We start from the raw sequence: 12,610 nt of genomic DNA on the forward strand, positions 1-12,610 counted from the left end.
ACTATCTTTCTGTCCTCTATTTAAACACAGCCTTACTTGTCTCTTCATACCTTCTCTCACCTACATATTGCTTTCTTTCTCATACAAGCACGTAACTAGCTGTTCTCTCTCTTTACACATTGCTTTCTTCCTCATTCTCATACATTGCCTCAGACAACCACGTAGATCTCTTCATCTCTTTCATACACGTAAGTTTTTCTTCTTTCTCTCTCTCTTACATGTAACACAAACAGGCATATACATACCTGCCAAATCTAGCACAAAAGATTACTGTGGTTTGAAGTATCATCTACCACTCTACTGTTTTTTTTTTTCAATCATTTGTGATTTTCACACATTTGGGAATCCCAAGAACAGACTTCCTATTTAAGAGCAGCACCATGGAGCAGATCAGATGCTTCCTCGAAATATGGGACTATTTCCAAATGCCACGTAATGCATATAAATGTATTCCTCCCTGGGAAACTCTGGAAAGAAATACGGTAGCTCTGTGCTTAGAAATTCAGCTTTATACAGGCGCTTAGATTGGAAAAGTGTTGTCAGTACTACAAAATGACTCCGACTACAGACTGCATTTGCTAATAATCCGTGCAAACATAACAAGTTTTTTTTTATATTCCAAAAAAAGTCAACATCCCCGGTTCTCATCCAATTAGAGCTGACCCTAGAGAGACTCAGCTTTCAAATGGTTAGAAACAGTGCTGTAGCCCATCCTCTAGCTGAAGCTGGACCAGCTCCACCAAGATTTGTAATGCTACATCAAAAATCTATCATTTCCTTCCAAGACTTTCCTGAGGCATCCCCTGTTGGAGGGTATAACCAATTAAATGCAGCAGACATATACAACTTCTGTTTTTTTTTTTTTTTGAATAAAAAATATAATCCATTCTAACTGTACTTTACTGCTACAGGAACAACCTCACCTGCGCATTTTATTGCAGAACACATGCCATCTGCTGCCTTGAATTCAGAAAGACCTAGGCAGAGATAAAACAACTTACCATCTCATTCTCCTCTCCCTTGTTAAGCTGTGCATGATGGCTATTGGCCTCCATGAAATGACCTTCTGGAGACTTTCTAGAGCACCTTTGGGACCGATGTTCAGCGTTGTGTGCTTGAACTTCCACATTAAGGAAGTGCTCTAAGCACACACCTTCCTTATAACTCTGCTGATGCTTGAAAAATAGAGCTCCTCCCTCTTTGTGGGGCTAGCAGGTAACATTCATCCCTCCTCCCTTTGCTCCGTTGTTGGGGTTTTGTGACTGAGGAGATATCCAGGATATGCAAAACTCACTCAAGGACAGTGGGGAAAATAAAAAGTTAGATCTGCTGAGTGTTTGCTAGAATATAACTCATAACTCTCAGAGTGCAGCAAGCATTGCTGACAAGTAACTTTCATGGGAGAGCAGAAGGGGAGAGTCTATGGAATCACTGGGTACTAGAGAGTCTGTCCAGCTGAGAAGAAAATCAGGCATTGTTATCGTTATTGTTATACTCCTCGCAACTTACCTGAACTGAGAGTCCCACAGTGACCCCCTCATACTCCATACGTAGAAACTCAAGCTCTGGCATGGCAAAGCACAATCCCAGTTGGTGCAGGTGGATTTATGCACTGTCTGTGTGTCAGGATCCAACAATGTAGGATTTGTATCAATTTTTTTTTATTAATTACTAATAATATCGTCACACAAAATTTTCTGAGCTCCATGTATAGCTTTGTGGAAGATTCCCATCTTAGAGACACTGGAGTTCCCCACTGTTAGTAGTGAGCTGGAAACAGGTCTCTCTGATCTCCAAATCAGTCCCAAAAGGAAGCAGGCAGAAAAGCAGCATTGAGGAGTTTTACCCTCTTTGTTGTTGTTGTTGTTTCGGGCTGTTTGTTTGTTTATTAGTCTTGTGATTCATTCCCCTACTTGCTACTTCTTCCTCGTTCTTGATTTTTAAGAAGTTATGACCAATTACTGTAGGAATGAGTCCAGGAGAGGAAAAAACTGTCTTCCGGAAATATGTTAAAGAAATTAAAATATATTTAAGGCTACAGAGACACGTAGATCAAGAGGTATCAAACTGACTCCTATTTATGAGCACTTTACCCCATGAGACATGAACTTGTGCAATTCCCAAATATCCCAAGCACCAGAAAAGAAACAATCCTATACCTATTTCCCGCAGAGAGCAGGACTGGAAGATTCAGAGAAACGAAATGGAAGAAATGTAGAAGAGAAAATAAAATGAGGGGTCTAGATTAATCAACACAAGAAAAGCTACCCATTGCTGATAACGTGAACCAGTGACTGACCTGCAAACCAGATGTACGTTTGTGTGTGGCACAGAGACAATTACATCTGGAAGATGGACATGACAAGCAGTTTGAATTGAATCTAAGCTGTTTGGTCTTGTCACCCAGCACACTTCCCACAGGAACACAGACTAAAGGCAGGATGTGAAAGGATATAACTATACTAACCTACATTAACTGTGATTTCTTCCCACAAGACAGAGGGGAAGCAAGGCACGCTCCATACCTCAGTGCTACCCTCTCCTTATCTCCATGGCAACTCTGAGACTCTTATTTTATTATTTGGTTCTTCTGAGACCTAGCAAGATGAACTCCGGTTGTTATATGGAGTATTACATCCAATTTTCAATTAAAAATAAAAATAAAGAAGGCAATAAAGTCCATTCATGATAATTCTGTTTATAGGAGAAGGCTGCTAAGTGTCATCTAAAAGCTATAAAATGCAACACACAACTCCAAAGGTACCTTTTCCAAAGCAGGATGATTACTTTGGAAAATGACTCATCATTTTAGGAGGTGAGGACTGGAGAGGCAGACTGCCACATACGCTTTTACTGCCCAATCAGCTTTTGGTGCTTCCACAAATGTCAGCCTTGCTCTTTGTACTGTCCATAGCAGAGGAATAGGGTGCACTAGTGCTCCCTGGGCTGCCCTTTCGTGCAGAATAGCTCACCAAACCTGGGTCTCGAGGGAAGAATGAAGACGCATCTAATCTAGTCACTGTTTATAGGTTTAGTTCAGCATCTATTAAAAAAATCTGCTTTTACAGAACACCCTTCTCAGAGATTTATATCTTCATAATGGAAAACAAAGGAAAATTTGATTAGAGGCATAAAACATTCACTACTTCTCTAGTTTGGCAACCTGACGTATATTAATCAATATTCTACTATAATACATAAAGCCAGAACCAATGAAAAAGCTGTTTTTTGTCCATTTTCTTAAGGACGTTCAGTTTCTATCTCATGGAGAGAATTCCTCTAAAGCTTCCTAAACACGGAAGCTTAGTTAACTGATGCCCTCTATTGTTCAAAGTAATCATTACAAATTAGTTCATAAATTAAACCCGTTTTGCATATAATCTCCTACGGAGTATCATAATAACTATTTTAAAAAGGAAATTGCCTAAAGAAGAGATATCAATCACAACAGTAACTGGTCAATTAAAATACAAAAGCAAAGACATGATTCAAAACAAAGACAACCCCTTAAAAGTGTAAATAAATAAATAGATGCAAATGAAAGAAGGAAAGAGCCTTGCCTCATCCCTACAATTTTTATATCAGTGCTAAAAACACATGCATGTTTTGTGTCATCCCTGTGCAAATTATTTTGCTCTGAAAAAAGGCAAACATCACATTATGCAAACAAAAGCATGACCTATAAAACACCCCAAATCATTTTTTTCCACTTAGGTGGAGCACGGTGCCCTGTGCTGGGTGTTGCATGGAAAGAAGTTGTGAAGCAGACGGTAACAGTCCACAGAACAGATAAAAATGAGGAAGGATTAAGAAAACGTGATCTACAAGGAAGAAGGAGCTAGGGTTGTTTAAAGAGGAGGTGGCTGAGAAGAGTTATAGCAATAATCCAACATGTAAATGTCAGCTGCGAGGAAGAGGAACGTAATGCTCTCCATGCCCAGGTGCACAGGGCTAACTTGCTACAAGGAAAACTCAAATTAGGCAGAAGGGAAAAGTATATATGAATGTCTGCAAGCACAGGCACTGCTGGGAACCTTCCGTGCCAGGTTTCCAGGAAGAGGCCAGACCCACACCCCCGCCCTCCTGAGAAGTGACACAAGTGACACCGATGCTGCCCAAGGGCAGAGGGACAGACCCATCCGGCTGCCTCCTCCCGCCTCCGCCATTCCTGGCCAGTGGCAGCCAAAGGGACCCCAAGGCCATGGTTCCTCGCTCTGTTTCCCAGCTCTTGAGGCAATTCTGGGGGCTGCCTCGAGCCCTTGGGTAGTGCTGCAGTGACCAGGTCCCATTTGGGAAGTTTTCACTGATTTGAGCAATGAGAGAGGCAACGGGAACAGCCAAAGAACTCTCATCGAGGGCCAGCCCTGGCCAGGGCTTAAGGGTGGCCATGAAGCAGGGGGCCACAATGCCCATCTGTGGGGAGCCATACCCTCACCCTCCATCCCATCCCTATCCCATCCTAGTCCATCCCTATCCCATCCTAGTCCATCCCTATCCCATCCTAGCCCCGCCCAGCCCCGCCCCCGGGGTAGCGGCGCTCCCATTAACCCCATCCCCGCGGCGGCCGGAACCTTTGCGCGCAGAGGCGCTGTTTCCAGCAGGGCCCTGCGGCGCGGACCGCGGCGGCCGGAAGCGGCGCTGCGAGGCCGGCAGCGGCGGCTCCCGCCTGCCCTTGCCCGGGCGCCGGTGGCGGCGGCGTCGCAGCCCCGCGGTGCGGGCGGCCCCTTCGCGGCCGCCAGGATGTGGCGGACCCGGCCCGCGGCGGCCTGGTGAGAGCGCGGCCGCGGCGCGGCTCCGAGCGGGCGGCACAGGGCTGCAGCGGCGCAGGGCCCCGCGGTGCCGAGCGAGGCCCCGCGGCTCCGCCCGGCCCCGGGGCCGCCGTTTCGCGGGCCGCGGCGGGAGCCGGCAGCGCGGCCGGGCCCCAGCGGCGGCGACCGGAAGGGGCTGCTGCGCGGAGCCGCCTCCCCGACCGGGACACCCCCCGGCCCCGGGCCCTTCCCTGCCCCTTGCACCGGGAGGCGGAGAGGAGTCGCCCGCCTCCCGCGTCCCTGCCCCCGCAAGGCTCCGCTCGGCCGCCTCGGCGCCTTCTCAAGCGGCCGCCTTACGCTCATGTTTTTAGGGGGGTTTCCTGCATAATTCCCGATAGGAGCTGTGAAACTGAGGGTTTCTAATCTTGCGCCCTTTTTCTGAAGGCTTGGGAGCAACGGCAGGGATATAAATGTTGTCTAGTAGTGACTCAGGAAGAAAAATGCTACAATGGGTTTTGCTTGTATCTGTTTCAGGTGTTATTTTGTAGTTGTAGCTATTAAAGATGTTTACAACTGCGGCATTTCTATGATTCTATGATTTCCCTTAGCAGAAGTGAGCTTTGTTTTTTTTTTTTTTTTCATCTTGGAAAATATTGCAATATGCATGAAATGTAGCCATTACAACTTCCAGGTGGAGTGCATCTATCACAATAATAAACACCATGTAAAATAAAAGTGGTCGTTAATCCCTGCAACGCCAAGTAGTCTGGTTGCTGGCCAGTAATTAGGCAGATTTCAGTGGTAGAGCTAGTTGAGTCCAGAAAGCTGATTTTTTTTTTTTTTTTTTTTTTTGTTAAAAACAGCTTCCCCCAGGCTTTAAATTTAGGGCTGCAGAAGCGCTTCATTTAATCTCACCATTCTAGCTCCCTAGTCCACCTAAGAGCACTTTTCAAAGGTCTTAGAGGTCTTGTCAGTTTTTATCAGTAGTTTATGGCAGCAGGGGAATACTGGCTTTTATAAAAGAGGAGCTTCATAACAGACTCCTTTAAAAATTGCTATTAGGATGAAGGAATGCTTATGTGTAGATGTAGTTAGGGTAGCCTTTTAGAAGAGGAAAATATCTCAATTCACATAGTTCTTATTTAACTTGTATTCCACCTGTATAAGATCAGTTTCTGCATAAAAAGCACTTCTATAACAAAGAGTCTTCCAGTAAGCGTTAATTTTAAGAACTGTAACTTCATTCATATTTTGTGTTCTCTGAATGATTTAGAATTAGCCACTCTGATATGGTGAGAAAGGACTAGCACAGAAGAAATTATTTTGCCATATCTCTTGACTTTTCTCTAAACTAGAGTTACCACAAAATATGGAGACATGCATAAAGCAGGAACTGAAGGAGACAGGGAGCTTTATTCCAGTTTTTATGTGTGTTTTAGTATGGGCAGCATTGGCAAAATTTCTGTGTTTGACACATGGTTGAACCTTGCTTTTATTTTGCCAAACACAGATTGTTCTGAACTACTTTTTGAACCTTCATCAACCATGATAAAGGCATGTCCAGAAGTGATTTTGTCTGTGAATGACCTAAGACAAAACAATCATGTTGTGATCTTAGAACCACAGAAAATAGCAGTAAAACAAACTGAAAAATTGTCATCCAGTTCCTTCTGCTCCAAGGGAGAGCTAGCTCTGCCAAAAAAAAAATTGCTTATTTTGCAAAAGGAATTTTCATTTTTGTATCATTTTTGAAGTTATAAAGAATGTTAACTTTGCAGAGGACTTTGTAAGTTAGTTTCACATAACAAGAGACACAAAACTGTTAAGCCTTTTTTTACATGGCAAGTCAGTCATAGTTTCCTGTGGACTCTAGGACAAAAGTATTTTGAAGAAAAAAAAAGTTCCTTTTGCCTTAGTTCTGTGTGGAAGTTAAATTCACTGAACAAAAGGCTTATTTAGTAAATGGTATTTAAATTTTTCTATCACTCCTGTTAACACTGTTGCAGCTTTGCAGTTTTTTTTGTTTCTTATAGCATAGAGGGGACAGCTTCAAATTTTACGTTTAGAATGATACTCTCTTTTATTTGTAACTGACTAATATGTAATGTGCAAGGCTTCTAAATATGTTATTGAGTTAATGGTGAGTTGAGTCATCTGTTGCTTAGAGTTTTTATTTCTTTTTCTCAGTGCCATCTGCCGGAGTCTAGCAAATAGCAGCTGTGGAATAAAAAGAAAATCACCACTACAAAGCTTGCATCTCGTTTCCCGAAGTATACATCATCCCTACTATCCAAGTTCAAAATATCAAAGACCTCCACTAAGGATCTCTCTTCAGCTGTTCTCTTCTCTTAGTCGTCTTCCCATAAGGAAAACAAAACTTTTGTATGTAAAGTATGGATTCCAGTCCCACAGGAACTTTTGGCTAGTGAGACTGGCCTCAAGGCTTCTCAAACTCCGCTATATTGTATTAGGATCTGCTGTAGGTGGTGGTTATACAGCTAAGAAGGTATTTATCTGTAGAGGCTATTTTATATGCATTTTCTTTTTGTTATATGTTTCAAAATGGTATTCTTGGCATGTCATTGCTTGGTTAACTAATGACAGTAAGAGTTTGAGGTGAGTGAAAAGGAAAAATACATTGTTTAGAGAACTAGAATAAATTTAAAAGGACCTCAGTGGCATGGTTCATATCTGGTGGTGGGATAATATGTTTTATGTTACTGAATGTATTATTATGTTCTTATATGTTTATCTCTGTACACTTCGTTTTTGTATTAGACATACGATCAGTGGAAGGACATGATGCCTGATCTTGATGACTATAAGTGGATTGTTCCAGACTTCGTTTGGGAACTTGATGAACATATTGACTTCGGTATCACAAAAGCTAAAATGTTACTCTGTACCTGTAGACTATCGCATAAGACATAGGATCTTGATTCTCTTCAATGAAATAGTATTTTCATAGCTTAGCCTTAGTGCACTTGAGTTATTAAAGGGTTTGAGTTGTGTTTTGACAAGATATATGTACCAATGTTTCTGCAGGAAAATAAGTCTCATTTAGTACTGACATTCTGTAATCTATCCTGTAGTTTGAAAATGCATTCAATCCACTACATGTATGGAGTGAATGTATTCAATCCATTTAACCCGTGAGCTTTCTAACATTATTCAGAGGAGACTTTCAGCATGAGCGAGGGACTTAGTTTTGGGCACGTTTTAGTAGAAATATGTACAAATTCTCTCTTTCTATATGGTGGCTCCTATAAGGTAAAAAATACATAAATGGAGAAGTAAAAATATAGTTAACAGATCTAACTGGAAATGCAAAAGAAGCTACCTAGCTACAAAATCATCTTGAAAACATAGAATTAAGAAATAGAGAAGCTTAAATCTATTTTTCCTGAATCTTTTCGTTACAGTAGTTTTCTAGCACATGTTGTCTGCTCAAAGATATAAATGTAAAGAAACAAACATGGAGTCACTTCTTATGTATGCAGGGTATTAAGCAGGTGTCATTTTTTTTTTTGATGTTTGAAGGCTTCCACTGTAAGTGTTGTATAGATAAATGAAGAGATTGAATAACGGAGATTAATTTTTCTTGTTTATTTTGTTAGTGCTGTTAGTGAATATTTCATTTTTATAGTGCTGTGGAACTAATATGATTTTCTGAAGGATTACAAAATTGGCTTATACATGAAATTGGAAAAGTAAGCTTTCCCTAAAACTTTTGCAGAGTGACACAGGTTATGGCGTCCTGTACTTTAGAAGCACCATTTCCTAAGTATATGGAAGTATAACATATCAGAAATGGTGAAAAGCTGTAACTAAGTTATCAGCAAGTTCAAAGTCTAGAAAAGCGGTTTGTTTTTCAGATCTGATAACCTTTCTCAACAGTAGCTGGATGGCGGGGAATGGGCAGAGGAGCAGGCAGAAAGAAACTCTTTGTTTCTTTAAAACAAAATCAAGAAAAGCCATATGCTGAAGCACTTACCAAGTTTGACTGCTTAAGCTGTTCTTGTTAACAAAAAAAGTGTCTTTATTAGTTCTTATCCTGTTTTTCTAGATAAATTTATCAAAGCCCTTCCTGATGCGGATGACCTTGCCAAACTTCTACCTGATTTTGAGAAGATTGGAGAAAGCTTCACTTCACTGAAAGGATTTTTTTCTCCTGGTGAGAACAATTTTTCAGCTTAGTTTTAATTTTGAAAAGATATATTATTACAAGAGGAGGTCACAGATGTATCTCTAGACCTAAAAGATAAAGGATCCTGAAAAATGCATGCCTTTCATTGAATATCTCATCTGAAAAATGTTTTGGACACAGGTAAGTGTAATGTATTTTTAAAAGCAAGATTTCTACCAGCCAGTGCTGAAAAAAAAAATATGTAAGTGAACAGAAAACCAGAATTCTTGTTCAACCTCAAACAAGTAAATTGGAAGCTAGGTCGTTTCAGAGAACTGCTAGGGGTCCAGCTGGAGTTTGGAAAAAGTCAGATTGATACTTTACTGTTCAGTGCCTGACTAACTACGGAGTTATGGTTGGATTATTAAAGAACTGTCGTCGTTAGTGTTGGGAGCATGTGAAATAAATGATTTGTAACTGCAGTAACGTGTTATTATGGGTTGAGTGGTATTATCCATTTGGGTGGTACTACAGAAGGACCTACTGGAAGTTTGAGTTTAAATGGGGGATACATTTCTGGGTAAGCAGACTGAAGAATTGTAAGAGTAACATCCAGGAAAAAAGTGGGATGTACTCCCAACTGAGTATGTCCATATACAGTAGGTTTAGTAGGCTAAGTCGTGTGTGTTGTTGTGTGTGTATTTTTTCAAATTTCAGGAGATCTATGTAATACATTCCTGATCAGACTTCTTTTTGAAAACCAGAAATGATGGTTTTGATTTTCATATTTTACTTGTTCTTTAGTAGAGCTCAAAAGTTCACCCGAACGTTCCTATAGTGATTCTTCCTAATATATGTAAATATTTGCAAAAGCACATAAATTTGTATTCATAAAAGACTGTATATATGAAGTTTCTTAACTGTTGCTCTAAATAGGTTGTTGTGGAACTGTTTTTTTTTTTTTTTTTTCATCTTATTAGAGAATCAGAGAACACCTAAATAGAGATCAAGTTAAATAGCGACCAGTAGTTGGCAATTGCCTGTATTTTGCCTGCTTAGAATTGTAGTGTATCAGTGACTGGGATCGAGAGATGTTACGTGTTTGTTATCAGACTCACGTGGGCATAACTACCATTTTGGTTATGTGATACTCCAAATGAGACAAAGATCCATCATCTTTGTTTTCCGTTTTGTTTTGTATTTATAATTTTTATTTCCCCTCTTTTGCTGATTTTTCACAGGTTACAATTTGGTTAGTGAAGTCATAGGAGCTTCTGATCTGCTTCTGTTGTTAGGTGTGTAAAAAGCCCTTTTTACTGCCCTTAACTCTGCTATGCTAAGAGGGAGTGAGCAAACTTACAGCAATTCCGTATTGAATTACAAATACCATCCAGTTGTTCTAAAAATACAGATATCCCACTTTGAAAATGAAGTTGATATTTCTCTGCCAGTCCTTAGCAGGTGCCTTTTATTTCAGACATTTTTCAGAAGCTTGCTTGGAAAATCTTTGGCCTTCCAATAGGAGAGAGTATTCTGTTTCTCCTTGTAAAATAGAATTGGTACTATGATCTGTCTATACAATATATTCGCTTAGATGCTTTCAGAACGTGAATAGTCTAGCTGAAGTTGCCTATTCCCTTATTATATCTTCATTGAGTCACACACTAGATCGGTTACATTTTTTTTTTTCAGATGAGTTTTAAACTGAATTCCTTTTTCTTTACATACAGTAAATCTTTTGGAGTTATTTGCAACTTCAGAGATTGTTGATGTTATAGTAATTAGGGGGTGAAACTTTTATATTGATTAGTTGTATTCTGAGAAATTTTTGGGTGCATTTTGGATGTTCTAATGATTTTCTGTAATTATGCCCTAGGCTCTTCAGGAGAAACGGCATTCAGAGCTACAGACCAAGGATATGAAAATGACAAACAGTACAAGAAGGTAAATGATTGCTTTTTCAAAGATAGAAATGTCTTGACATCACAATTTTTTGTTGAAGTACTTAGGTAACTAGTTGTAGTTATTTATTCAAAGCAGCTTGAATAGAATTTATCACTGAAAATGGCTTGAGACTGCATTGCTGTTATTGATATATAAACAGTGTAATGACAATAGGCATGTTCTAAGATACAAGGTAGTCATAAAAATCTCTCAAAATTACATTCTCAGGAGCTTGGATTATGATGAACGTGTGATTTTATGTATCTTTCTGTGCATTTCTAATTTTCCAAGATATGTTCCTAGCGGCACCTGAGCTTATAAGATGTTGGCTTAGGCTTTTATATTCGTTTTGAAGCTTTTTCTCTTGCAACCTCCTTTCGGCATTTTCAGGCTTGTGGTTCTTGTATCCGAATCTGCCTTAATAAAAAGCCTGTATTTCATAAGGAATCTGTCCTTTTAATTTCTGCATTTAGAAATTCTATAAAACTTTTAAAAATCATTTTCTGGAAACATTATTACTATATTTTGATAACTGATAGTTTTTTGATTTCCTTTCATTCCAGTAAAGAAAACGAAGTTTAATTTTTTTGCTCTTATGAATAGCAGATCTCATTTTTATTGAATTGCTAAGCAACAACTTTTGCTTATAAAATTTTTCATTTTGCCTGTGTACGTTTAAACATTTTCTAAAAAAAAATTGGAACAGCAGCAATATATTTTGGGGAATTTATTTTTGCAACTGATAAGTTCCTAGTTTTTCCTGAACTGTAAATGGGGCTTTTACATGAAAGACTTTTCTACATGTTCAGGCATGTATGCATTTGTTCTGTGTTAATTCTGCATGTGTATGTATCTTGAAACTTGTGCAAAGACCACTTTTTATAGTCAAATTTTCCCTTTGGAACAGTGACAGATTTCTACATTAGAAATACATACAGCTTTTTGCTACCGCCTCGTTAGTAGCAGTGTCAGTAAGATATTCTATTAGGGTTTGTTGTTTCCACATGGATGGCTTAGCATAGATAGTTCAGATAATAATATTGACTTTTAAAGAATGGTTATCTTAATTTATTCAGTAGCTTTGGTAGCTGAACTAGTTCAGTTTTATTCTGGGTACAGCTAATACATAAATACTTACTATTCTGTTTTTCAAAATGCAGTGGCAACTGCATTTTAATTTTGCCAACATAACTTTGATAGAAAAAGAAAATATCAGCTTTTATTAAACCATTATGATCTACAAAATTTGGTATGGGTTATTAATTTTTATTTTTCCAATTACACCCAGCATGTTATGCTTGAAGTGATGGTTTGCTATCTGAATGTTCTGGTTTTTGTATTCATATTTTAAATGCAGCACTTGCATACAGCTATCATAGAAAAATCACTTAGTTTATTGGCAAGCAAATTATTTTCTAGACAATTAGATCACCTTTCTTCATAGAATACTTGTCACTTCCAATCACTTCTAGTTTAAGAACTGTGATTGTATGAATGCATAAAATGCTATAGTTGCAGTTTTCAGAGAAAGAGAAAATGGCTATAAAGCCAATGGGAAAATATTTTGTATTTGTGCTGTAGGAGTGGTTCAAACTGTTACTGAAATGGCAGTGTTTGCTTCTTAGAAAATAACATAATTTTCTAATTGAAAGCTATCTTCAAGAAAACCTTCCTGGAGAATTTCAGGCCTCTCTTACGTCAAGCAAATTTGGTAGTTTATAGCCTACTTTATAAAGGAAGCTAGGTCATTATAACTGTGATGAAGTGGGTGAAAGTGAAAATGTGACTGAAT

General features: G+C 39.2%; 2 protein-coding genes across 6 annotated transcripts in view; one reads left to right on the top strand and one right to left on the bottom strand.

Annotated features, from left to right (window-relative positions):
- Positions 1-1,222, bottom strand: part of LOC104579120 (putative cation-transporting ATPase 13A4) — a 35,891-nt gene extending 34,669 nt beyond the window's left edge. The window contains exon 1 of one of the 2 annotated variants that reach the window (XM_088525606.1): positions 1,154-1,222. In XM_088525606.1, the coding sequence (XP_088381732.1) occupies positions 1,154-1,222 (69 nt within the window). Of the gene's footprint in view, positions 1-1,001; positions 1,065-1,153 lie in introns of those variants that run through there. The other variant, XM_010226721.2, reaches the window with a different exon arrangement.
- A 3,518-nt stretch (positions 1,223-4,740) lies between these two features.
- OPA1 (OPA1 mitochondrial dynamin like GTPase) overlaps positions 4,741-12,610 on the top strand; it is a 43,779-nt gene continuing 35,909 nt past the window's right edge. For 2 of the 4 annotated variants that reach the window (XM_088525524.1, XM_088525526.1), the window contains exons 1-6: positions 4,741-4,769; positions 6,936-7,254; positions 7,527-7,623; positions 8,815-8,922; positions 10,116-10,169; positions 10,751-10,818. In XM_088525524.1, the coding sequence (XP_088381650.1) occupies positions 4,741-4,769; positions 6,936-7,254; positions 7,527-7,623; positions 8,815-8,922; positions 10,116-10,169; positions 10,751-10,818 (675 nt within the window). The remainder of the gene's footprint in view (positions 4,770-6,935; positions 7,255-7,526; positions 7,624-8,814; positions 8,923-10,115; positions 10,170-10,750; positions 10,819-12,610) is intronic. The other 2 variants (XM_088525525.1, XM_088525527.1) reach the window with 1 other exon arrangement.

Source organism: Tinamus guttatus, unplaced genomic scaffold (assembly GCF_059628265.1).
Source record: "Tinamus guttatus ecotype Peru unplaced genomic scaffold, ASM5962826v1 Tinamus_guttatus_pri_ptg000227l, whole genome shotgun sequence".
NCBI classification, from domain to species: Eukaryota; Metazoa; Chordata; class Aves; order Tinamiformes; family Tinamidae; genus Tinamus; species Tinamus guttatus.